This window comes from Canis lupus, chromosome 25, assembly GCF_011100685.1.
Source record: "Canis lupus familiaris isolate Mischka breed German Shepherd chromosome 25, alternate assembly UU_Cfam_GSD_1.0, whole genome shotgun sequence".
Classification (NCBI taxonomy): domain Eukaryota; kingdom Metazoa; phylum Chordata; class Mammalia; order Carnivora; family Canidae; genus Canis; species Canis lupus.
The window spans coordinates 24,287,819-24,314,625 of NC_049246.1; the positions used below are offsets into that span (position 1 = coordinate 24,287,819).

The following is a 26,807-nucleotide window of genomic DNA, read 5'->3' on the forward strand; positions in this document are numbered from 1 at the left end:
GCCGGGCCCTGACAGCCAGATCTACCATCAATTTACCTTCCGCCGCCCCAGCTTCCCATTTAGCTTTTAACGTCAAATCCTGCATTTTTGTCGGCTCCGGCCTGTCTAGAGAGCTTGTGATTTCGCTGCAGGAGTGATTGCTTTTAACAAAATGGCAGCAACCACATTATCCGAGCAATTAAAACAGAGGCCCTTTTAGCAGATCCCGCAAGGCAAGAGGTTGGAAATATTTTTTTTTTTTTAAAGCAAAGGAGAAAGGGAGTTAAAAGAGAAATAAATGTGTAGAAGAGAAAAGCATGGACGCTCAGAAGAATCGCCTGCCTAGCACACCACTCACTTCCCGGGACTTGACAACGTGGAGCAGGGATGTTGGGTGGCTGGGAACGTTGGGTAGGTTAGGATGTCCCAATCGACTGTAGAGATGTATAATCTGGGGTGTCTTGCCACTTAGGGTGTGCGTTCAGTTAGGGGTTCGGCCCCCTGGGGTGTCAGGTCTGCTGGATGTCTGGCCAGCTGGGATTTCACACAGGTTGGAATGTCGAGATGCTTGAGGTGTTGGGGCCTGGTGCGGCTGGGCCAGAGGAAGCGTCGTGGCAGGCAGGAGAGCAGGCGGGCAGTGCCTGGCCCGGGCCAGACAAAGAGGATGAATTTCTGCAGCGCGGGTTTTAAAGCATGTGTAGCAGCAGCAAGCTGCCCCATAGCGATGCAGCTGCCAGGCTCCTCTGGATCTCCTCTGCTGGTGTTTAATAAACCAGAAAAAGTGTTAGACCAGCAAAAGTGCAGTAAGGCCCAGATGGTAAAGACGACCAGCTACCCAAGGCAAGTACAGGCACACATGCATGATGGACATAACTCCTCTTCAGTTCCTGTTTTAAAATCTTACCACCTCCACCACCACTCTCTCCACTATTTCAGTAAACCCTTTTCTTCTGCCCCTGGGATATGATGTCTTGAAAGGATTAAAGACGCAAAAGGCCGTTGGAGGCAGGGAAGGGAGAACGCCACTCGGTCAAACTGACAAGAATCCCAAGAGTAATAGAAAATCAGGGCGCGCCTTCCTAGCCCCCCCCCCCCAGTGCTATAAACAAAGGCAAGTGTCTGTAAACACAGCCCTCGCCCACCGCGTCGGCCCAGCGCAGCCTGACCCGAGGGGAGAAAGTTCAGATCGCTTTGGCCGAGTTGTTCTAACCCCTCGCCCTCGCGTTGTCAGCTGCCCACAGAAGAAACCCGCAGAGCCACTCGCTGGTCTGTCCTGCAGCACTTGCGAATTTGCCTGCTGTAGGCGACAGGCTCAGAGTGGGCACCGGCGAGCCGCGGGAACCCCTGGGACATCGGGGCAGCGTCTGTGCCCGGAGCCGAGGTGCGAACATCACCCCGAGGATGGGTTCCAAGATGGAAACCCTCTGGCAAGCCTCCCTAACACCAGATTTATATACGTGGCGTTTCATGAAACAAACCGCTTTTTAATACGTTTCACCTTTCTTCCCCCCCACCCCCCATCTCTCCCCCTCCTCCCTCCCCTCCCTGGCCTGCCGAGTCCTTTATGGCACTTCAGGTTCTCTGGTTCCTAGGGCAGAGATTCCGGCTGTAGCCAAGACTACGGGCAAAGGAGGCCTCAGAGACTTCCATCCGGGGTGTTCCGGGGTTCCAGGAGACCGAACCTCAAACGGGGTGACGTCCCTGGCGGCTGGTAGCCCGGGGAGGGAGCCGGTTGCTCGGCTGGCCTGGGGCCGGGAAGACTTCAGACACTGCAGTTAATATTGAGTTCCCTGTAGCTCCTTGTAAATCTAGTCCCCCCTTCACCCCCCTTTAAATCCTTGGTCATGTTCGCGATTTCTTACTTGACGTAGAATTCCTTGTTACCTAATCATGGACTTTTTTTTCCCCCAAAAGCTCGCCCCTTCCCAAGGCCGGCTCAGATGAGAATCACCCTGATGGAGACTACAAATAAAAACCTCCTCTTTCCCTCTTTTTTCTTTTCCCGGATGAAAGCCCTACATTTTGAATTAAAAACTGTAGACTATTTCCTGCCGCTGCAATAACTCCTGGGATCCTCCTCAAATCTCCTCCACCTAAAACATGCTCCCCAAACAAAAACCGAAGTCCCCGCAGAATGGCATTTGGTTGATTTTGTGAAAACAAGGACACCTTTTCACCTTCCAGTGAACTGCCAAGGCCTTTCTTGGCCCCAGACCCTCTTAATACTGACCACTCAGCCTACTCTGGGGCTGGGGGTGAGGAGGGGAGCCAGAAGGAGACAGGACTAGGGTAGAGCCCAAGTCCCAGGATTTTCACCAAGGACACTTCCCAATGAGGGCTGCGGCTCCCGCTGAGGATTGATCAGAACTACCGACTCTTTCAAATAAAGTTAGAGGCAATCACGATAATTTAGTTTACTTCTGAATATTTTAAATATTATGAAAACAAGTATAACAGTTTTGTTTTCAAAACTCTTTTGAGGTATCAACCATTAAAAGATTGGGGTTTTTGTAAAAAAAAAACACACAGTGGTTTATTGAATACTTACAACGTTTACACCTTCAATATTAATTAAATTCCACTTAGTTTTAGAGGACGGAAGTGCACAAAACAAGTAGCTGTTGGAAACATCTTCGAATAGGGAACGACCACAGATGTAAAGACAGCACTAGATACCGACCTCAACAGAAATGTTAGCGGCCCCGTTTTCTGCTTTGAAATAAAACTTTATAATCCCCAGGAATATTTATATCCAAAGGCCAAGTAGTAAAGATACACTTCACATACACACTATTGTCTGCTGTCTTTATCTGGAAGGGGTTGGGTAAGTGGGGAGGGGGCAACACCGGTGTCTACACAGCCAGGAGGGAACATTCACACATAGAGAATCTAGGAGACGACGGGATCCCTTACCACGCGGGAGTGTCCTCTTCATATTAAAATATGGAATGCTTTTCTTCAAATATCCACTTTTTTTTGAGGGGGAAGTGGGGAGCGGATGCCTCAAAGGGGGCCAAAGAGAGGGCAGGCAAATTGCACATAAATAAACCGGATGATTCCAAATGCATGAAGTCCTCGGAGCGGAGCCTGGAGAGCTTGCCCGGAGTCCTGGGTCTGCTTCTGGCTCCTGGGCCCCGGCTCCTTCGCGCTCTCCTCCTCCTCCTCCTCCTCCTCCTCCTCCTCCTCCTCCTCCTCCTCCTCCTCCTCATTGCTTGAGCTCCAGGGCCCAGACGTGCTGCGGCCAGCCCGTCCGGCCTTTGGTTTTCTTGTCGTTGCTGCTTACTGTGCTTTTCAAGATTTCGTTCTGGGCAGAGGACAGACGAAGGGGAGAAAGGTGGAATGAGAAATTCAGAAAGGAGGCCTGGTTCCGCGACACCCCCGCACTTACTGGGGAAAAAAGGAGATGGTGAGAGATCGAGTTGGGGATGAGAGATATGGGATGGTTTCGAGTCCTCGCCTCTGCAGAAAAAGCTACAAAGGTTTGCGCAGCCTTAGCTACTGCCCAGGCCTCCACGCGCCTGCGACGCTCAACTACCGGATAGGCAGGCTTATAAACAACCAGCCGTTTCCAAGTCTTTTATGGAGGAGCTGGGGCCTTTTCTCTAACTCCAGATGTAGGGGCTCCCTGTTTTCATTCGTAATCCCAGCTTCGCGCTCTAGGGAAGGTGGGGATAAATTCCTGGTGCCTTGGACCTGGCCGGTAGGCGAGGGGCTCCCCGGCCCCCAGCACGGCAGTGCCTCTCCAACGAGGCCTTTAAAATCCCTCGTTATTCGGGAGGTCACTCGACTATGCACCGGCTAAAGCTCCACAGGCCCCAAAGAAGAAAAACTAAACAGCAGCCCTGCTCCGAACACCACTGACCAACGGAGGACTTGGTAGGAACTTGAGAAAACTAATTTTCAGTTATAGGTCCGTGTTACTGTTAACAACAATAACAACGACCATATTAGTATTTACTGTTTGTCTTAAAATGCTCAAGCAAATAAAACAAGAAATAGCCATGACGCACACTCATCTGGGAGGTTACAGTTCAGTCTCATCGCCAAAGAGAAACTGGAGTTGCATTTTAATATTAAAAGTACTTATTTTTATGTTTATCTTTACGTCTTGGAGCACTGTAATGAGAACCACCACAAAATTCTCTTACAATCAGTGGTGGCCTGGTTCTCCTGAAGGGGATAAAGGATCGATGGTGCAATAATTGCAATCTGGCGCTTCTGGGCGATTTATTTTAGAAATACCTGAAAGCAAGATAGGATAGGAGGCCAAATGAAGGCTCTAGGGGACATAGAACGATTGCACCAGTGCAGTCAGAAGATCAGCGGGGACCCTGGGTCGGAGAAGCACGCCCGCCCGAGGTGCTGGTGCAACAGCGGTAACCCAGAGGGAAGATCCCCAGCGCGAAGCATCCATCCCTCCTAACCTCCTCCTCCTCCTCCTCCTGCTTGCAACCTCACCCATCTCTTCAGCTTCTCAGGAAACCATCCTTTCCACAAGCTGGTTTAAACAACCGTGGATAGGATGCAGCCAAAGACCGAGGGACGGCATTGCTCAGCCCACTTGGAAAGATCCCCGTAGCTCCGGTCCCCCGAACCCGCACCCCCTCTCCCCCCTGCCCCTCGGTACTGACCAGCTCCTTCTTCCTCTTCTCCTCTTTCACATCTGTCTTCTTGATCTCCGCCTTGAAGGCCTCCGCCTCGCCATTCTGGTCGTCCTTGGCCAGCAGGTCCATGAGGTAGGCGATGTAGCTGGTGGCCAGGCGCAGCGTCTTGATCTTGGAGAGTTTGGTGTCGGCGGGCACGTTGGGGATACACTCGCGCAGTTCGGCGAAGGCGCTGTTGATGCTCTGAGTCCTGCGCCTCTCCTTGCGGTTAGCGGTGCCCCGGCGCTTCACCGGGCGCGGCCCCCCTAGGCCCGGGGGCCCGGCGCCCGGCGGCACCCCCCCGTAATGGGAGTGGTCCAGGCCGGCGGCGCCGCTGGCGTACTCGGGGCTGTAGGACAGGGCCATGCTGTAGTCGGGGGGCGACATCTCGGGGTGGCCGATGAGCCAGCCATGGAAGTAGGGGTTCTCCTCGTGGCTGCAGCGGCTGGCGGCGGCGGCGGCGGCGGCGGCGGCGGCGGCGGCGAACGGATAGCCCTCATGGTGCACCACCGGGTGGTGGGGGAAGCCCCCCACCAGACTCATATCGCCCTCCGCGCCCCTCCACGCGCCCCAGCGTGCGCGCAGCCCCGCCGCGCCCTCGGCCGGGGCCCCCGCTTCGGTGCCGGGCGGCCTCCCCCACCCCCCGCCCCCCAGCCCTCGGGCGCCCGGGCCGGCCCGGCAGCCGCAGAGGGGGCCGCTGCAGCCCGGGCCCCGACCCCCGGCCTGGCCCGCCGGGCCCGCCTCAGCAGCACCGCGGCCTCCGGCTCCCCATAGGGCGCGGCGAGCTGGTCCCGGCACCGTGCGCCCCCGGCCGCCGCCGACTCCCGCCTGGCTCCCCGGCCCGCGCGCCGGCTCCTGCTCCCCGGGCCGCTGCGCGGAGGCACGAGCCGCTCGTGCTCATGCAAAGGTGCCCGCGCTCCCGCGGGGCTGCGTGGCGGAGGCGCCGGGCTGCGCCGCGGCCGCGATCCTGGCACCGAGGCTGGCTCGGGAGTCCCGGGGCGAGTCCGAGCCACGGTCGGAGGAGCCGGCCCGGCTCTGCAGGGAGGCGGCGGGGTCGGCTGCTCACTGCGAAGCTGCTACCTCCATGCGACCCTCCCCTTCCCGCCCCTTCCCCTCCCCCCACCAGCCCGGTCTGGGTTCTTGGGCGCTTATTGTTTTAATGAAATTTTTGGTTGTTGTTGTTTTGGTCCTTGAACGTGATTTTAGCAGCGGGTAACGTGTCCTCACTCCTCTCGGGCTCCCTCGGAGGGTTTTCAGAGAGGTCTCATTGCATCCATTTTCTCAGATCCTCTCCTTCTTTCAGGGGAAGGACCTGGGGCCCTGCAGGCGCCCCGGGGCGCGAAGGCGGCGGCGCGGGTTCTCGGGGGTCTGCGCGGTGGCCGCGGGGGCTCCCGGGCGGCGGCGGCGGCGGTCCTCCGGGCCTGGACGCCGTGAGGGGAGTAAGCGGATTTCCCCAGCAAGATCTCCATGTACAGCTACATCTTTAGGGCTGCTCGGGTTAATATATGTCGTCAGAGGCTCCTCACGCCAATCCCGGGGCGGCAGGGGCGGTGCCTCTCGCTCTCCGCAATAAAACTTTTTGATGTTCTCGTTGCTAATTGTCGAAGTCCTCTTCCAGGATTGGCTGCCCCTTCACAACCATGAGATAATTAAAACTGGTGGGGGGGGGGGCGGGTTAAAAAAACTTTTTTATCAGTCAGAGGTTAATGCAAGTGTTTAGCAGATGCTTTACTATTAAATTATCCGCCACCCCCCCCCCCCAAGTCTCAAATCTTGAAGAATCTCAAACCAGGTATGGTATCACTTCTGCTTTCTTTTCTGGTTTAAGAAAACGGAAAAAAAAAAAAAAAGAGAGAGAGAGAGAGAGGTGGAGGGGACTTACATATCTCTTTTGTAAGTGTTTGTGTAGGTGACCGAGGCAAGAAAATAAGCAGGCGGCGTGGTGCCTTTTCCGTACGGGGTGGGGCGGGGGAGGGCAGAGGGGCGGCGGGGGGAGGGCGGCCGCTGCGACCTGGCACCGCTACCCTCGCGCGTCTCCCTGCCTAACCCACTGCGCTACCCCGGCCCGGGCCTCGGAGGTCGCTCCCGTGACCGGCGTTGCTTTTGAGGATCGCGGTTGAGGCCGCCGGACGAACGTTCAAGCCCCCTGTAAATACCCTTATTCCCATATTCTTCAGGGACACCAGCCCCGGCGACGACGACCCTGGGCGACTGCAAAGCGCAGGCAACCTCGATTCCCCGAATTGGTGGAGTGGCCGGCATCGGTGTCCCCCTGGTTTCACTGGCCTGTTTGGTAAGTAACTGAATATTTTTTACAGCGTGTTCAGAGCTTATTTTCCAGTTTTTACGAACAAACATATAAATATATCTGTGCATTCCTGCGTCTCCCATAAAAGCGGGCATCTGTGGAAGGCAGGTTTAGTGATCGGAGGGGAACCATTAAACAGCAGTTTAAGAGGCGGACCGGGAGGACGGCTCGTGGATGTTGAGGCTGCTGGCCCCAGTGATCTTGCACGCATTATAACGGAAAGTGGATCTCCGCTTGTAAGTCAGCCGGCCGAGGCGCCCTCGTGGCGTGAGCGTTTTGGGAAAGCCGGAAAGAGGCCGGGGCAGGGATGGACGGAGGCAGCAGCTGGAACATCCCCGGGCTTGGCAGCGAGTCGCCAAGGGAGACCCCTTGTTTCGGGGAGGTCGGGGCCTGATGGCATTGGGTGCGGGTGAGGGTGTCAAGCGGGACCCTGGGGGCCCTAAATTAGAGGTAGCCCAGGGCAGAGTGGAGAGGAGACCAGGCGGGCCCTGGCGGCCTGGGACTCTTGGCTGGGCCTGGCTGGGGTCACCCAGAGGAGACCCTTGACTCCACCTTGGGGATTGTCCTTTGGAAGCAGGCAGAGACAGGCCCCAGGCCTCACAAGGAGCCCCACCTCACAAAGGGAGCCCCAACCCAAGGACTCCGCGGGGACAGTCCTTCAGTCCTTTCCCAGAGCGCGGGGCACTTTCCACATGTCGGGGGTTGGGGATGGAAGGCAAGGTCAGAGCCAGCGGACAGAAGGAGGGTGGGAGCCCCCAACTCCTCTGCTGCAGGGGATTCAGGGTGGGCTTCACCAGCCTCTACAGTCCAGGGCATCAGCATCGAGAAATGCATTTTAGGTTTGCGGTGGCTAGGTGGTAGGAGAGGGGAACTCAGAGACCGGCATAGGCTAGCAAGCCCAGTCCTGGAGTCCATTCAGGGTCCCTTCTGTCCCCCGGGCATGGGGTCAGTTCTCTTGGATGCCCCCAGCATTGCGTCTTAAGGCTGAGCACAGGATGTGGGGAGAAGCTGAAATCAGATTTGTTGGTAAAGTGACACTCGGGCATGGAATACAATAGAGACCTAGAGCTTGCAACCACCCTCCCCCCCCACTTGGATGGGTCTGCAATTTTAGCATGAACGGGAGTGTTTTAAAGACCTTGTTCTTCAAGGAAAGAATATAGGTAGTGTGGTGGGGTTCTGTTTACATTTTCACCAGGGAGGCAAACTCTGAATGTGTAAATACTGGTAGTTCAATCCTCTGACATTTGATACTTAAAAAGAAAAAAAGTCTGTTTATAAGAACACATCTAGGCCTTGGAAGCAGGTAGGCAAAGTTAAAATGGTTGCACTACGTATGGCTGGGAACAGATAACAATATAAGGGAGCAGTTGGTAGGCTGCTTTCAGACTCAGAGGAAGTTTTGGAAATTGAAAGGAAGAAGAGGCTAGGCGGAAGGCTGAACTGGGGACTGAGATGCTGTGTCCACCAGAAGCAAGTAGCCTCAGTGTTGAAGCTATCAGAATTGACCACTTTCAGCCTTTCTCATGCTCTTTTAATTGAAACCAAAAATGGGCAAATATCTTCATGGTCCCAGATATCATGGCAAGTGATAAAAGAGATGGAGAACACGGGACAGAAAAAAGTCGTAAAAGATGCTAATCTGAGCATCAGTCCTTACTGACAGTGTCATTATCAGTTAATTAATGCTGTGCGAGGGTCTAGGGCTTCATGTAGCTCAGAAAGCCAAGCCCAGGGACTACAGCCTTAGAAAGGCAGCTTGGAGGCAGGGCACAAAGGGATGAACCCTAGCTAGTTATTGACACAGAGACCAGACTGGCTGAATGCACAACCAAATGAGTCCACTTTTTTTTTCTCTTGGTGTCCTCTTTTGTATATTCCGCTGCAGGTCTGGTGGCATGCTGGGTTAGTCTCTGCTTTGGAAAGCTGTGAGGCAGATGCCGCCATCTCAAGTCTCAAGCGTGCCCCCAGTTTAGATGGCCCATGCCTTTTGGGGGTGGGGTGGGGTGGATAGTGATGGAGGGGAAAAGTGGGAAAAGAAAGGTGGGGGGGGGGGAGGATAAGTTTCCCAGCTTAGATGTCAACCCAGGGATTGTAGGAGTGTGCACTCTGGCGCGTGGTGCGCTGCCCCCCTAAGGGCACATGTTCTGAGTATTCAAAGGGCCCAAGCAGCTGAGATGATGCAGGCTCTAGGCCACCCTGGGTGCCCACAGGAGGAAACCTAGTGAGGATGTGCTAACTTCACTCCCCTTTTCTGAAGCCATGGGCAACCAATCTTACCCAGGTGGGCAGCCCCAGGCTGAAGAAATGCTGTGATTCTATGTCACAGTCTTCACTGCAGTTGCTGATATACCCACTGTACTGCGCATTACCTCTGCCCAGAGAGAAACAGACTGAACCGGGTTCAACAATTTATTTTGCGCCCATGTCTCTTGGCTCCTTCCTTTAACTCCCACCCCTTCTCTGGAAAAGACTCAAAGAGCATGGGAGAGGCTGAGCACTCCCTTGCAAACATTTTGGTCTTGTGAGATATTCCTTTTAAAATCAATCTGGTTTAAACTAAATATTTTTTTAAAAAAAACTTCAGTCTGTTTTTAGGGAAAATACAGATCTTTTTGAGGTATTTATTATTACAAAGGCAAGGGCAGTTTGTATCTCGTGTTTTGCTCAATGAGAACTCAAAATAAACTGGACCTGAAAAGAACCAGGCCGGAGGGCCATAAACACACATTTTATGTTTACGGGAATTATGGCTCAATTCCCTCCATCGTTTTTCAAATCTTGTTTTACCTTATTTTCCTAACCAACATAGCAGAAGTGACTGAGCATTCTTTTAAATACCTATGACGCTCTTATCTAAGCCCCAGAATGTATTAAGAACTCTCCAGAAAGATCATCAAACCCAGGAGGTGGCAGAGAAAGTAATGTGTTCTTGAAGATGTGACCACAGCCCTACCTGCTCCAAGGAAGGTGCTTCTTATGACACCTTAGCTTTGCATTTTGTCTGGCCTAAAGTGGGATTGAGTCATTTTATATGCTAGCCCCTTGGTCTCAGAACCTTTAGGACACATGGAACAAGGCACGTTGTGGGAGTGGAGTGGCAGCAAGGCATCTCCTTCTAACTCAGGTTCCCTCGTCCCTCCCTTCCTGGGTTGCCTTTTGAGAAACAATGGTCTACAGACGTGGCAAGTGACAGTGGCCCCAGAAATGTAGTGGTGCTCAAAGTACAGTCTTATAAAGCAGAATCAAGTTTGATTGACCTCTGATGTCTGCTTCAAAAAGGAAGGACAGGAAAAGTTGTCTTTGGCTCTTAGGAGGTTTTATTTCTGAGCATTTTGTTTTTGCATTTTGGAGTGGGGGTAGGGTATTTGAAGAGTGATCCTCTTCCCCGTCCAGAGCAGAGCTGTGGAGATGGGGGTGGGGTGGGGCTGAACTAGCTGCAAGGACTAGGGAGGGTTTGATTGCTTAGGACTCCGTCAGTCCAGCCTTTTTTTTTTTTTTAAGTCCAGTTTTGATTAGGAAAGATTTAAATTGGTGGAGAAAATTGGGACTTGCTTGGTGCCTCCACCCCACCCCATTTAGCCTCTTTCTCTTTCCCCTTCCTTCTGTCCCTGTCCTTCCCTCTTTCCCACCTTCCCTCCTTCCCTCCCTTGTAATTTACCTTTGAGCAATGCTTGGATTTCTCAGTTTTTTTTTTTTTTTTTTGATGTCACTGAATCTTGAAACTGGTGAAGAATAAGAAACTGGTTTATCTTTTAGTCCTTTAAGAAAAAAATTGAGATATGATCGACATACAACACCATGCAAGTTTAAGATGTATAACGTGTAAGAAAAATCTTAATATCCACTACCGTGGATATTAAGGTAGGAATTTGCATTTCCTTCAAATAATCAATGACCAGATCTTCATATTAAGTGGCAGATGTGCTGTTTTGGAAGGTTTTCACTGGTCAGGGAGAATGAGATACCTGGCCAGGTATCCAAGCCTGTCCGTAAAGCTAAAATACTTACTCAGACTAAAGAGAACAAAAGTTAATGTATGCAAAAGGGCCACTCTAGAAGCAGCAGGGTGTGTACCTGGGAGGTATTATTAATGTTGTTATACTAGTCTTTAGAAGTAAGGTAGATCTGGTCATTGCTAGTTTCTAATAAAATAGAGCAAAAGTGGCATGAGAAAATGCATCCCATGGGATTTATGTGAACTACTTTGTTTCAAGCAAATTACATACACACTGGCAACATTTTCTTCCAAGCCAGAGAGAAAGCATTCAACAGTCAGATGAGGAAGTAATTGTAATTTTGCAAACCCCGTCTATGGAAAAATAAGTAGTAGTTAACTTTGACCAGTCTACAGTACAGTCTGGGATTCAGAATAAAATACAAAAGCAAATGGCAACTTAAAATGTGGAACTTTAGACAAGCCATTGAAGTGACGGGAAGTTTTGTTTGTGACTTGAGCCCCCTGTGCATTCCTGGTTCTAACTGCAGGGTTGCTCACATTCCCAGGATGTCTTGCTCTGAAGCCTCCTTTGCAAATTCATGTAGGGCTTTTTTTTTTTTTTTTTTTTTTTTTTTGCCCTGGCAGTTTCTTCCAATCTTTCTACTTTATTCTAGGGCCTTTGCTCCTAGACAGGGGACTTGAGCCAGGATGGTTGGGTTTCAGGTTAACAAAAAGAAACCCTTTTATTGTCAATATTAATGGCAAACCTCGATTTTTACAAGGCTTAGGTTTAGCAGCATGAGCAGATCAAAAGCAGCTTGGCTTGATTTCTCAATATTCTCTGGAGCTTAGACAATTAACTGCAATTTTGCTTCTAATGAAACAACACAAAAATGTTAGTTACAAGAATGTTAAAGTTAGTCTTTTAGCAAGAATTTTACCTGTGTACAACATGTCAGAATCTAATAAATTTGTCCACTGATCCTGAGTTGGGTTTTGAGGGAAACCTCCTTAAGAAAACGTGTGAGCGGAGTGTCTTCGTTTGCAATGCCACGAGCCTGCTTTCAGTGTGTGCATTCCACACTTGCCTTTCTGGCTGGGTAAGGATCCGGCGACTGAGGTCCCCCTGGTAATTTGGGTACACCGAGTCTCCAGTTAATGATAGATAATCAGCCTTTGGGTCATTCGGTCATTCTCTTATTACAAACCCCTCCTGCTCTCTCTGATCTCCTTTCAAACTAAATTTCACACAAACAAATAAAGCAAGACAGGGACAAGTTCTTGAAAAAAAAAAAAAGAGGGAGAAATATTAGAAACTCCTGATACAGAACTCTAAACAAGGAAAGGCAAGCTAAAAGAGGATAGGAAAGAACATCTTATCAAAATGAACATGTTGTGTACAAAACATTAGAAGAAAAGGCTCTGGTTTCTGTTAAAGTGACAGAAAATTAAAATAAAAATAATTGCAGGCAGAGAAGTTATAATATAAACAGAGAAGGCAGGATGCTTGTTGGAAATGCGCAGCACCAGGAGGCTAATTTGTTGTTACAGATTATATATCTGCACCAGGATAGGAGAGGCGCTACTTTGTTCTATTTTCCAGAAAAGAATGGCTTTCTTTTGAGTACTTGTATGAGTGCCCACTTAAGTTAACACAGGCCAAACCCTCGAGGAACAAAAAATGGGAATCGCATTCTGCTTGCGAAGCATCCAACTTCAAAAGAAGGAATCGGTTGCATACAAAAAAGGAAAAGCAAAATTCCATTCAGAGCGCATTTAGATGGTTCACTAAATCGGTATGACTGATGCTTTTTTGTTTTGCTGACAGAAGGTGCAGATCATTCTCCGGGAAGTACAGCTGAAACCAGTCCTCCTCTGCCCTCTGGGGGCCTTCATTTTCCCAGTCTACATCTGCTTGTGACTCCAGAAAGACAGACTTCAGATTGGCCAAGGTACATCTCTGACCAGATCCCTCTAAGAAAAACTCAGGAATGTGTGACTCTAATTGTTCAGAACTCTGGTGAGAGCATCCTTGGTGCTATTTTCCTGCCCTGTCTTTGCCCAGTCCTTTTGGCCCAAGTCCAGGGTTCCGGAAGGGTCAAGATTTAGCTACTGGTATCATCTCCAAACCCTGGGTTTTCAATCCTAAGAGAGACTGGAACTGGATTAAGCTCAGGGCTTACTCAACTCCTAGTTCTCCAAGTTAGAGGGGCAGCCGGGAGATGGCAACAGGTTGTGAAAGTGTGACTCCCAGATTGTCCTCAACCATCTGTCTGGCATTCCTTGACTTGCCAGCATAGCTGGCAAACAATCCATCTTTCTCTCTTTTTAAATGTTTCTTCTAGGCCCAGTTTAAATGCCGCCTCCTCCAGGAAGCCTGTCCAGGTATTGCTTTCCTTCTCTCTGCTCCTCCAAATCAAGTCCCCCCTTTCGGAGGCACCTCCTCACATTCTCTCTGCTAGATCGCTGGGCACATACCTTTAACTTCTGGCGACTGTGGGTTCCTTGAGCCCCCAGTCAATGCATTGTACCCAGTAGGGGACTAAACAGCTTGTGTAAAAGGGATGACTTAGAACTGGGTGCATTCCCATACCTCAATTGCAACCGGATCTATTTTCTTTATTTTGAAAGTGACTCGAGCTAGTAGGGGAGGTGGACGTCTCAATAGGGAACAGACCTTCACTTCCAAGCCCACGGGAGAACCGGGGAGGGAAGGCTTCCTTGGGATGGATCCCCGGGGCAGTGGGTCTGCGTGAGCGCATATGGACTCCGAGGGGGGGAAGCCCGGGCGGGGCCTGGCCTCCCCGCGTGGCCCCTGCGCACAACCTGAGCTCCGGAGTCAGAGCTGGGCAGGGCGGACGAGGGGCACCAGGCACCGGCTGCGGGATCTCAGGCAAGGCCGTCCGGCTCCCTCAGCCTTAGTGCCTTCATCTGAACAATGGGTTAATGATCCCGAGCTGGAGGGTGCGTGTGGGGGGATTAAATGAGATCAAGATGAGCCCGAGAGCACGGCGCCTGACGCGCAGGCTGCGCTCAATAAATATTCATGTATTTTCTCTTCCTGCCTCTTCCCCTCCCTGACAGCCTCCTGGAGCCCCGGCCCGACGGCGAGGGGCCGCGCGGCGGCGGACCGCACCACTGGCCTCGGTGCCCCGAGCCGAGCCGCCCGCTGCTCCGCGGAGGTGGCGGGGCCCTCAGGCCTCCCGGGACCTGGGCGCCGGGGGGTGATGCGGGCTGCGGCGGCCGCCGGGAAAGCTGGGGTGGGGGTGGCAGGGGCGCGGCCGCCCCCTGCATCCCGGTTAAGTTATCCTTTTGATCCCCACCCACCTGTCGGTGCCCGGCACCGGTGAGGCCGGTGCCCCGCAGCTCGGACCGGGGGGAGGTCGCCGCGCCCGGGCGGGATGGACCCCCCAGCTCCCCCTAGCTGGTCTCCGAGGACTTTCCGCCCGACGCGGGCAGGAAGGGGTTAACCGCGCCCTTTTCCCTCCCCCGCATACCTCCCCCCCCTTCGCCCCCCGCCCCAATCCGGAGCCCTCGGCCGCGGGGCGAAGGCCGCCGCTCCCTCCCGAGGTCTCATTAGGGAAACCCTCACCGCTATTTGCAACATTTCCTCAATCAAGTGCCTTTAAATAGAGCTGCACAAACAAATTGGCGGCAAAAGCGTAGATCTTGTCACGATTGAGACCGATCCAATAGTTCAGCCTTGTTTGCTTTGCAATTACGGGTTGGCTTGTGGCTGCGGTGCCATCGGGGCAGACCTGCAGCCGCGCGCCCGCTCCCCTGCACCCTGGGCGGCGGCGGAGGCGGAGGCGCCCCGCGGAGCCGCTGCCGGGAGGAGGTGGCGGCGGGAGAGGCGGGAGGGCGGGAGGGCGGCGGGGCGCGCCCTGCACCCGCGTGCAGAGGGCGCGAGCGGCGCGGAGAAGACGGACTCCCCGGCTCTTGGCGGAGCCCCTGGGATGTACGCGGCAGTCATCAACTGTGCAAGGCGCTCGCATCCTCTCTCCGCTCTTCCTTGTCCCCTCACTTCCATCTCCATTACATTTTTCTGCAGTATTTGTTAGCGGTTACTGCTCCCCCCTTCTTTCCCGCTGTTAAACTGCTAGCGTGATTTGTTACGTTTTCCATAGCTGCTTATTCTTGTTTGACTTTTTGTACAGAGTCACTTTAAATCTGCTGCAGGGAGCACGAAGCTCCCAGCCCTGAGGATGGGCTCCCGCCGGCCGAGGCTGCCCCCACTGCTCTCCCTCAATTCCTGCACGGTGGCTCTTTTGTGTAAATCTGCTCCGGGCGCGTTCGGTCACCGCGCAGGCCAGCCTAGTTTCTATCAGCAGAACAGTAGTTAACTCACATCAGGTCCTAAGCCTTGTATTTCACAGACAATTAAATCTTGGCTGCTGTTTAACAAAATTGTAATATTTACTCTGCTCAGTACCGAGGAGCACTTTTAAAGTCAAAAACAAATACATTTCAAAAAGAAAATATGATAATAAATCTCTTTTTATGGATTTTCTCTGCAGAAGTGGAAACAACGTGATTTAAATCCTCACGCCCGCACCCCCCTCTCAGGCATAGCTGAGGTTACACAGATACTGTCTTTTAACGCACCGTCTTCGTGTCTGGGGCGGGGCGGGGTGGGGGGGAGGCACCTGCATTTGTTATATTCAATTTAGTTTTTAAGATTTCACACTGCACCCTAACCCGTATCTGCAAAAGCAACAAGGATTTTGGAATAATTAGGTCTGGGATATGAACCTTATTTTTCACACTGATTCAGGAAAGGTGGGCATGGCTTGGGTCATTATTTTACGATTTCATATTACCTTATAAATGACTACCCATTTTTCTCTCATGTTGACTTCTGATGGAGGTGAGAAAGTTGAGGCAGAGAAATATTTTTATGAGACTCTGGGGTACATATTAAAATATGGTTCTTTATTATTTAAAAATGTGGAGTTGTGGATGGCCCTGCATTTGTTTGCTGGCGGTCATAAAATAAATTCATAGCTGTTCTAGTCAATTAACAATCTCTTTTAAGTTTTACATTTTTTTTGGGGGGGGGGTGTTTATTATCCCACCTGGATTGTAGCTTCATTCTTCTGGATTACACTCCTATTGTAACATTTTGGCTCTCAATTTTATTTAAAGCAAACCTCTGAAATAATGGTTTCATAAAATTGTGCAATGTCAAAGCCACAGAATAATATTTCATGTTCATATGTCATGCACACCCATGAATATCTTTCAAGAAATAGGAAGCAGTAGCTAGAAAAGGTACCATTTCATGAGAATTCTCTCTTCACCAAAAAAATTGGTCTGGCATATTATGCAATGCACAAATTATAATATTACTTTCATGTGTGTTAATCTGTTTAGTATTAAAACTGCTAGTGTCTTAATCATTAACATGTTTTACCACACTACTTTCAAATGGGTGATCTCAGATAATTATGAAGATTTTGATGTTAATCTCATGTTAAGTGAACAACTATGAAAATAACCTTAGAGCATTATTATTCTTATATAAACGCCAACAAACACAATTGTAAAGGGAACACGATTACTTTTTATCTGGCATTATCCTATAAGGATATGGCTACATTCATTTCTCTTAAAATCAGAGCAGTTTTCAATTACTTTTTAACAATTTTTTTTCAAGACAGCATTTTGCAGTATCTGTAAACCACAACAACTTTGTACTGACAGATACATATTTTTTTCAACATTTATCCATTAGCTTCTCTGCAAACTCACTAAAATAGAATAATATACAAAAATATCAAAATATAGAGAACAATTATTAGGTTCTACATATTTATTTAGGTAAGCCAATGTTATTAAAATTAAAAACATGTGCCTGGCATATAAATGTTTCTTTAAGAATTCTTTTTTGGATGCACAGTTATTATTTTTTAAACCAACTCAGATTTTCAAGTACTGATTTTTCTCTCTAAACAGGCATTGCATTGTTTTAAACAGTAGCTCCTGGAACAGTACCACTCTTAGTATTTTAGACTTCCAAACAACAATTGGAATTGGATAAATGCTTTCAGCTGGGAGCACTTTCTTAATACCTTTGTAGGTAATAGGATTCCCTATTTGTGTGGAGTGACAAATGGACAGTGTGGTGGACAGACTGCTTACCCTTTACAGAATCTATCAGAAAATGGCGTTTTTTTTCTATGAGATTGTTTGTGGTCCATCTAAAAGAAATTCTGTTCAAATGTGAAATCAGGGAAAATGAGTGAGTGCTTTTTCTAACTACAGTTATGAAGTGACGACTGAAAGAAGAGGATGAAAAATATAAGACAGAAGGAATGCAGAAACATAAAATCTGAAAAAGACAATTTCCTTAGGCAGGATCTGGCTCTTTGTCTATAAACAGGAGAGTGATGAATTGGATCCATATAGTCAGAGTTGTTTTTGTTTTCTTCAATCCAGTGATTTTTAAAATAGATTTTTCACTAGATGAAGAAGCCCAAACAAGGAAATATATTTAAATTCTTGAATATGGGAAAATGGTAGCTTCCATGATTTTTACGTATTAGTTTAAAATATAATGAATTTTAGGGGTGCCTGGGTGGCTCATTTGGTTGAGTGCCTTCAGCTCAGGACATGATCTCCAGGTCCTGGGATCGAGTCCCAAGTCTGGCTCCCTGCTGAGTGGGGAGTCTGCTTCTCCCTCTCTCTCTCTCTGTGCTCTTCCTCCTTCTGTCATACACTCTTTCACATAAATAAATAAAATCTTAAAAAATATATAATGACTTTTAATCCATTGTACCATTGTCCTTTCTAAATGAGTACATGTCAAAAAAGAACCTCATGATAAATGAATACATGTCAACAAGCAATGAATTTTCAAACCAGTGAAGTATATCCATGAGATAATTTACGTAAACTCTGACTTGCTGAGAAAAAAATTAAAAAAACAACTTTTTTCAGGAACACACCAGGGAACTTTGTTATTATTCTGGGATAAATAAAGCAAGAAACTGCCTCCTTCCATTCCTAGTAATTCTTTTGGTTTTTCCAAACATTGTTAAGTTCTATGCGTCTTTTGCTATTCAAGTAAAGATGATGTCAGCAATAAAATTACAGAATCTAATCAAGTGACTATTTTTGCTTTATTACAAATATACATTATATATGGGCTGTTGAAGTGCCTAGTTGTTTGAATGCTGAACTTCTCTTTTTTCTGACACACTGATATTTAATGAAGTGTTTGTAAAGATAAATATGATGGCTCATCAAAGGTAAAACAGTCATGGTAACAAAGCAGTATTTGAGTCTGTGAGGTGTGGGCTGCACTTTGTAAATTATAGTGTTTTAAAATCATGACCTAGGTATTTGTAATGAGGATATGTGGGAAGAGAACCCCGAGGGTCCTCGGCATACAGAGGCAAAGGAACACAATCCTATAGGGGAATTTGCTTTCAGAAGAACATTGCCTTTTCCACCCCACTGCCCCAGCCCCTATCCCTGCCATATTTCCACTTGCTATATTTTACTAAAAGTTACAGAGGGACATCTGGGTGGCTCAGTTGGTTAAGCATCTGCCTTTGGCTCAGGTCACTGTCTCAGGGTCCTGGGACCCAGCCCCGCATTGAACTCCCTGCTCAGCTGGGAGTCTGCTTCTTCCTCTTCCTCTGCCCCTCTCCCCTGCTCATGCTTTCTCTCTCTCCAGCACCCCCCCCCCCCCTAAAAAAAGGCCACAGAATTAAGAGTGGCTGCAACCGGATGGGCTTTTCTCTCCTTAAATACTTTAATATCACATGGCATTAGTATAGCTGCATTAATGGTTGAAAAGTTCACTCAGCTGTTCCTGTGTTTTGTTCTCATTGCTAGCTATATGAATATGTGAAAATGACTGGATCAGGCACTGAATTTTTCTCATTGCCTTAAATACTAGTTTTAGTTTATAATCTCAGATAGATTTGAGTGAATTGTAAGCCATATACATTTTATTGTGTTATTGTGTATGCCCTGCTTCATGTCAGAAAGACTCTAAAGTCGCTTTATCAAAAGTTGGTAAGATAAATTTTTAAAAATCTGTAAAAGTAATCCCTGTAAATCTAATTGTAATTTATTTTGACGCTTATTATAAGATCAGTGATGTGTTCTGGCAAATATTTGATCCCAAGATGAAACAAAGTCACATTTGAAATATGCCAAATTTTAAAAATTAATTTTGAGGATATTGTATTATTAAGAAATCATCATCATAATACATGGAAATAAAGCTGTACTATGCATGTAGTATAGTATGCATAATAGCAGCATAATGTAGTGATTAAAAGCAAGTCTCTGGAGTGAGAGGTACAGTTTTGAATACTGACTACAACACATATCTGCTTGTGATCTTGGGAAAGTCACTATTCTCTGCTTCAGTTACCATGTCTACAGGTGAATAATAATTGTAGACTGTTATAATGTTGTGAACATTTTTTTGAGATGATTCCCACAAGGCTCTCAGTTGAGGGTCTGGCATAGAGTAAATGCTTGATAAACAGTAGCTCTTCTCTTCGGCACAGCTCTGTAGCATTAAAAAGTGGCAAGCCACAGTTCCCTTCCTGAGAGCCAGTAGGCGTGGGGATGTTCATTGCCCACAGATTTCATGGAGATTTGTAGGAGAAGCCTACATTGGCTTCCAGACCTTGATGTTGACAGGGTAAAGACAATGGCTGCTGTCTGTCTTTAGAGATTCTAGAAAGGTATGGGGAGATGGTTCTGGTGATAGCAACCTGGCAGATTGGCAGCAGAAGTCTAGTTTCATGCCACCTTGGCTATGTGTAGTGTGGTCTGTTGGTGCCTGACACAAAGGTCTAGACTGAAGAAAATGACACATTAAAGAAATGAAATCCACTAGGGCAATGGTCTCCTCATTGTTTTAATTGTGCACTCCAACAGTAAGACATTTTAAGTATATATTTATTTGCAAATTATAAATCTGCACCACTTTACTGATGTAGTATATACTTGCAAAAAATAAGCTAAAAAAGGGCAAGATAAAGAAGGCTTAAACAATAGATTTAAATATTTGCAGGTGAGGGGATCCCTGGGTGGCGCAGCGGTTTGGCGCCTGCCTTTGGCCCAGGGCGCGATCCTGGAGACTCGGGATCGAGTCCCACATCAGGCTCCCTGCATGGAGCCTGCTTCTCCCTCTGCCTGTGTCTCTGCCTCTCTCTCTCTCTCTGTGACTATCATAAATAAATAGATTAAAAAAAATAAATATTTGCAGGTGAGATAAACTCAGTTATCCGCAGCAATGGATGCAAATCCACGTTTTAATTGGTCTTGGTCACTTAAAAACGCTTTGGTTGACTTACTCTCTGATTTGTGTTATCAATGTTTCTGTCTTGTTTTGTGGCTGACTAAAGTCTCTAGTAGGAAAAACAGAGTCAGTCTGCCATTTTCTTGATGGTTTATGCCTGTATTTGATTGATCTTTTACTCTAAGGTTCGTTGTAGGGCTATTTGTAAAGACCCCTGTCCATTTGGTGAGGGTTAGTTTAAGTAAAACTGGATTACAGGGCAGCCCGGGTGGCTCAGCGGTTTAGCACCTTCTTCAGTCCAGGGCCTGATCCTGGAGACCTGGGATCGAGTCCCACATCGGGCTCCCTGCATGGAGCCTGCTTCTCCCTCTGCCTGTGTCTCTGCCTCTCTCTCTCTGTCTTTCATGAATAAGTGAATAAAATCTTTAAAAAAAACCTAGATTACATCATCTCCTTCCACCTAACTGAGCCAGATAAGCCATAACACGTCTTGATCTACCCGTGCTCCTGCAGGGCCCATCGTCAACCCTTCTGCAGCTGCGATCTCCTCCTTCCCTGAGGATCCATATGTGCCTCAGACAACTTGACTAGGACCAAGTTAGGGTGTTGGTGAACTCATTTCTGAGTGTTTACGTGAAAACAAATATGAAGAGAATTTCTAATGTGGTCTTCTTGTACTTGATTCTTCGGGCACCATAGTCCCAGACTCAGGTATCATTATGGTACCTGGCATTTCTCTCCCTTGAGGGTCTACAGCAGAATGAACGGGACCCTTGGGTGCACTTGACTTTGTCTTATTTATTTATTTATTTATTTATTTATTTATTTATTTATTTGAGACACACTCAGAGATGCAGAGACACAGGCAGTAGGAGAAGCACAGGAAGTAGGAGCCTGATGTGGGATTTGATCCCAGGACCCCGGGATCATGCCCTGAGCTGAAGGCAGACACTCAACCACTGAGCTACCCAGGTGTCCCCGGACTTTGTTTTCTATACTTTGCATTATTCTGTGTAGCTTTCCACTGTTTACAAATCACTTTCACCTGTTTCTGTCATTTGAACTTAGCAGCTTTGTAGGGGTGGTAAAGCAGGTCTGATTCTGTCCATTCTGAAGATAGAAGAGATGAACCATCAGAGGCATTGACTGGAGAAGTGAAATAATTGCCCAAGTTCACACAGGTGGTAGGAGGCAGAGCTGTGTTTGAACTTTTCTTTTCTTTCTTTTTTTTTTTAAAGATTTTATTTATTATTCATGACAGACAGAGAGAGCGAGCGAGTGAGAGACATAGGCAGAGAGAGAAGCAGGCCTGATGCAGGACTCTTTACCTGGACCAGGATCATGCCCTGAGTTGAAGGCAGACACTCAACCACTGAGCCACCCAGGCGTCCCTTAACTGAATTTTTAAACTGTATTCATATTTGTCTGAACTGAGAGAGGGAATGACAGGACTGAAGAGAAGCAATGGTTCTAAGTTGTGCTGGGGAAGAGGGGATTAAGAGGAAGCACCTGCACTAGAATATACAAAGATCAAATGGAGTAATGCAGAGGAAAGGAATTAGCATTTGTTGAGGACTGATTTTGCCCAGTGCTCTCTACACACATTGTTCCTTTAATATAGTTCTTTACTTCAAGGAGTAGGTTTTTACATATATGGAAGTTGTAGTTCAGAGATGTTAAAGCAATTTGCCTAAAGCATACAGCTTTTAGGTTGTGAGGTTTAAACCAAAGAGAGCTGACATTAAATATATACACATTTTTCGGTATCCAGGTAATGTTAAAATAACAACATATGTTAAATTTGAAAATCTGGGGGTGCCTGGGTGGCTCAGCAGTTGAGTGTTTACCTTCAGCTCAGGGCGTGATCCTGGGGGTCCTGGGGGTCCTGGGATCAAGTCCTGCATTGGGGTCCCCGCAGGGAGGCTGCTTCTCCCTCTGCCTATGTCTGTGCCTCTCTCTCTGTGTCTCTCATGAATAAATAAATAAAATCTTTAAAAAAATATTTGAAAGTCTGGTGAGCAACTTTTGTCCCTAATCAGATCTTTGGCTTTGGCTAAAAATCAACAATGACAACACCAAATGCTAGCAAGGTTGCAGAGAAACTGGATCACTAAGGCACTGCTGGTGGGAACGTAAAGTGGTCCAGCCAGCCTGGAAGACAGTCTGGAAGTTCCCTAAAAAGTAAATGTGTAACTACCATGTGACTTAGCAACTGCACTCCTGAGCATTTTTCTCAGATAAATGAAGACCTAAGCTTGCATGGAAACCTGTACATGAATGCTTATTGCAGCTTATTCATAATAGCCCTAAACTGAAGACAACTCACAGGTCCTTCACTAGAGACAAACTGTTAATCATTGTGTTAACAGTTAAGCATGTATTGGTAAGTATACACCATCATTCTGGTGGAATACTGTTCAGCAATAAAAAAGGAATAACTTATTGATAAGAGCAACAACCTGAATGAATCTCCAGAGAATTAACGCTGGGTTAAAAAAAAAAAAAAAACTAACAAGGACAAATTATAGACTATATATTTCCATTTATATAACATTCTTGAAATGACAAAATCATAGAAATGAAGGAAAGATTAGTGGTTACTAGAGGTTAAGGAGCAGTGGGCGTGAAAGAGAAGTGTGTATAGCTATAGAAAGGCAGCAGGAAGGATCCTCGTGGTTATGGAAATGCATCTTAACTGTATTAATGTCAATATCCTGGTTGTGATGTTTAACTACAATTTTTCAGGATGTTACCACAGGAAGAAACTGGGTAAAGGGTGCAAGGGATCTCAATTATTTGTTACAACTGCATGAGAATTTATAATTCCTTCAAAATAAGAAGCTTAATAAGAAAGTCAATAGACCTTTAGTGACTTCCAATTTTAGTATATGTGCTGCCGAAGTGAGCACTCTTTAGTGACTTCCAGAATGGACCTGAAAATAAGGAAACATTGGGGTTGAGAATAGGAGTTGTGGACTTTAAAAATTATTTTGGGACGTCTGGGTGGCTCAGTGGTTGAGTGTCTGCTTTTGACTCAGGCTGTGATCCTGCTTCTGGGATCGAGTTCCACATTGATCTCCCTCTGTCTATGTCTCTCATGAATAGATAAATAAAATCTTTAAAAAAATTTAAAAAATTATTTTCAGTAGACCACTCAAACTGGGTCTGAATTTTTTCCTTCTGGTTTTTATTATGGATTATAATGCATTCTTCTTTTTTAATAATGCATTCTTACTGCTATTTTGGGGAAGAAAAAATATCACCTCTTCATCATAGGACTTCTGTTTTACACACTACAGTAAATTTTTAGTTCATTGGGTGACAGATTCACACACTAAAAGATGAAACTCAGTGGGAAGAGCATGTGACTTGATTTTAGGGTTGTGAGTTTGAGCCCCATGTTGGGTGTAGTTTACTAAAAAAAAAAAAAAAAAAAAAAAGGAGAAACTTAAAAAAAGGTGAAACTAGATTACTTGGGTCTGATTGTCACATCTATTTTTTTTTTTTTTAAGATTTTATTCTTAAGTAATCTGTGTCCATATCCAACATGGGTTCAAACTCACAACACAAGATCAAGAGTTGTATGCTCTACCGACTAAGCCAGCCAGAGGTCCCTGTCACATTTATTCTTAAAGTCAGAGAAGAAGTATTTTTTGTTTTCTGTTTTTTATTTTTTTAAACTTATTTATTTGAGAGAGAGAGAGAGAGAATGCCCATGTGCATGTGTATACACCCTTGTGGAAGGAGGGGCAGAGGGAAGGAGTAAGCAGACTCCATGGGGCTGGATCTCCCAACCCATGAGATTGTGACCTGAGCCAAAACCAAGAGTAGGTTGCTTAACCAACTAAGCCACTCCGGTGCCCCGAGAGAAGAGTTATTATCCTTTTCTCTTCGTCCGTTTAAACTTATTTTTCTTCTTTTTCTCTTTATCCTAGTTGATCCCATTTCCTTATACTGTACTATTTAATCTAAAAGCTAGTAAGTGTATATATTGTAGATGAAGTTAGTGATGTCATTCTTAAAATGCAGACTAGAAAGATATATTGATTATGCACACAGTACTGTATTTGTACAGAATTCTTGGATGTCCTTATTTTTGGAGAGGTGTAGTGGAGATTATAAGTGTAATTAAAAAAAAATCTACTGATGGCTTGTTGAGAAGGTAAAGAAGCAGCAGGATTATAGACGGTTGGTCTCGCTCTTGCGAGCTTCGGACAGAGTCACAAACTCCCCTGCAAGCACCTGACAATGCCAGAGAATGATTTAGTCATTGCCGGGGAGCTGCCGTCATGACAAATAGGGGTTAAATTGTGAGAATTTCAGGACATATTTTGGGGAAGGATTAAATAAATCAGGGGACTTGCTGACAGCAAATAGTATCTTTGAGTGGCTGATTTGAAACACAGCATCAGAGAATTGAGATGAATCCCAGGTGGTCTTTAGGAGCTGGAAAAAATCCCAATGAGATGGCCGACTTCAGCCTCAGCTTCATTTTAGCATCATTAAATGGTCTCTAAGTGATGGCTTATCAATTACCACCTTACGAAAACATTGTGCTAAATACAGTAGTGGAATTAAGATATGTTAATCCAGCGAACATTATTTATAGTTAATTTCAGTTATTTCCCTTATTGCAGGGTTGGAAGGCCCTAGAACTTGCTCCTTTTTGTTTTTAAGATTTTATTTATTTATTCATGAGAGACACAGAAAGAGGCAGAAACACAGGCAGAGGGAGAAGCAGGCTCCATGCAGGGAGCCGGATACAGGACTCGATCCCAGGACCCCGGGATCACGCCCTGAGCCAAAGGCAGGTGCTCAACCACTAAGCCACCCAGGCGTCCCTAGAACTGCTGCTTTATATTTTCAGTTCTATCACTGTGCTACTATAACACGCCTCTTTCAAGGAACTTAAAGTGCAGTAAATTCTTAACTGTCAGACTGCAGAATAATTTTTTGTTCTAACAGTACATGGAAGCTCTTATACTCTTATGATAGTGAATAATGAACTTTATTCAAGGATGCCATAATTGGATGTTAAAATGAAGTCTTTCAAACTCAGCTAGCTCGCAGGGGAATGAGAGATGTCAAAAACGGTGATTGCGGCACACGTGGGCATTTCCAGCTGCTTGCCAGGAGGAAGTGCCATGGGGGACAGGGGCAGTGAAACAGGTGAATGCCAGGAAACAAAAAGTTCTTGTTGCATGTCTCTATAAGAGAATTTAGCATGGCTGGTCCACCTCAATTTATAGTTTTGTCAGACCAAATCGACAAAGAAAATATAAACAACAGAAACAGTGAAAATCCCAAGACCAACAATCACACAACAAAAACTTTAGTATGAACCAAAACAAAAATTGGGCTTTTATGAGGTTGATTCGAGGTCAGGAAAAGAATGGTACACTTTTGAGAGGAAGAAAGAAATCATCAAAGCCAGGGGAAGCTCGAAGTGGGGTTTAATAGCAGCTATCATATTGCTTCCAAGCCTTGGCCATTTCTGATGCAGCTGTTTTGTTTTAAGATGTTCCCATTCCTGTTTCACTAACACAGCCTTCCACAGTGACCTGAGTGCACACACCCAGGCACTCGGGCCATTCTAGATAACCGTAAACCCCTCAGAGAATTATTCCAGGGGCCGTGTAAATGGAAATGATGAAATCCAATATAGCATTTAGCTGAATCATTGTCTGAGGTTAAACCCAGTGAACAGTTAGCAATATTGGGAGTTCTCCGTATACCTGTCAAAATTGCACTGATGGCATTTTGTGCAAATCATGTACATGAGGGGAAGTGACTTTTTATCTTTAATATCAGTGGACTTTGGGTAGTAACTTGGATACAACTTTTTAAAAAAATTATTAAGGACAAGAGTGGTGATAGGCTTCTCACTCTGGAGAATATTTTTAAAAATTGCAAGGTATTAGGCCTTTTGGAGAATTAATTTTATTGAGTGGTGAATTTTGTCTTCTCATTTGCAAAAGGAGGATGATTTATTATGGGGTGAACATTCTCATGGGGCAGTGAGCACCTCTAGGATAGTGTGAAGTTCTGGAAGTTGGTCAAGACCTTGTTTCAACCTATGGCAGGAATTAGAGGTTGAAGGACACCTGGCTGGATCAGTCGGTAGAACATGCAACTCTTGATCTCAGGGTTGTGAGTTTGAGCCCATGTTGGGCGTGGAGATTACTTAAAAAAAAAAAAACAACTGGAGTTTGGAATAGTAATAATAATAATAATAATAATAATAATAATGGCACTTACTGTGTGTCAGGCCCTTTTCTAAGTGCATTTCCCATATTATCTCATTTATTTTTCACAATTATTAAGATACCATTATTCCTCTTTTACAGATGAGAAACTAAGGCACACAGAAGTTACCAGGGTGACAGAGCTACTGAGTAACAGGAAGGAATGAAACTCATGCAGACTGGCTCTTGATTGTGTTCTATTATCCACTTTCTTTCTTTTTTTTTTAATTTTTATTTATTTATGATAGTCACAGAGAGAGAGAGAGAGAGAGAGAGAGAGAGAGGCAGAGACATAGGCAGAGGGAGAAGCAGGCTCCATGCACCAGGAGCCTGATGTGGGATTTGATCCCGGGTCTCCAGGATCGCGCCCTGGGCCAAAAGCAGGCGCCAAACCGCTGCGCCACCCAGGGATCCCTATTTTCCA

General features: G+C 46.7%; 2 protein-coding genes and 1 long non-coding RNA gene across 24 annotated transcripts in view; 1 reads left to right on the forward strand and 2 right to left on the reverse strand.

Annotated features, from left to right (window-relative positions):
• Positions 1–2,368: 2,368 nt before the first annotated feature.
• On the reverse strand, positions 2,369–5,212 carry HAND2 (heart and neural crest derivatives expressed 2). Its single transcript, XM_038573605.1, has 2 exons — positions 4,611–5,212; positions 2,369–3,283 (listed from the first exon to the last, which is right to left on the reverse strand). Exons 1-2 carry the CDS (start codon positions 5,163–5,165, stop codon positions 3,185–3,187), a joined length of 654 nt encoding a protein of 217 aa, XP_038429533.1. The 5' UTR covers positions 5,166–5,212; the 3' UTR covers positions 2,369–3,184.
• Positions 5,213–6,226: 1,014 nt separating this feature from the next.
• LOC119877537 overlaps positions 6,227–26,807 on the forward strand; it is a 410,753-nt gene continuing 390,172 nt past the window's right edge. For 6 of the 22 annotated variants that reach the window (XR_005378583.1, XR_005378584.1, XR_005378581.1 and 3 more), the window contains exons 1-4: positions 6,235–6,414; positions 6,800–6,915; positions 12,699–12,822; positions 13,216–13,255. Coding sequence is in view for 8 of the 22 variants with exons in the window: in XM_038573607.1 (XP_038429535.1) it covers positions 6,329–6,414; positions 6,800–6,915; positions 12,699–12,822; positions 13,216–13,255; positions 13,955–14,098 (510 nt within the window). In the remaining 14 variants the exon portion in view is untranslated. Of the gene's footprint in view, positions 6,415–6,610; positions 6,916–12,698; positions 12,823–13,215; positions 13,256–13,954; positions 17,973–26,807 lie in introns of those variants that run through there. The other 16 variants (XR_005378579.1, XR_005378576.1, XR_005378574.1 and 13 more) reach the window with 7 other exon arrangements.
• On the reverse strand, positions 6,620–12,087 carry LOC119877538. Its single transcript, XR_005378588.1, has 3 exons — positions 11,812–12,087; positions 10,592–10,691; positions 6,620–7,938 (listed from the first exon to the last, which is right to left on the reverse strand). It is a non-coding gene; the product is annotated as an uncharacterized LOC119877538 (long non-coding RNA).

What these genes read in the sequence shown, in the direction of transcription:
- HAND2 (XM_038573605.1), bottom strand. Translation starts at nt 5,165, where the DNA reads ATGAGTCTGGTGGGGGGCTTCCCCCACCACCCGGTGGTGCACCATGAG. An exon ending in AGAAGAGGAAGAAGGAGCTG is followed by an intron (nt 3,284 to 4,610) that starts GTCAGTACCGAG and finishes TCCTCTGCCCAG; the next exon opens with AACGAAATCTTGAAAAGCAC.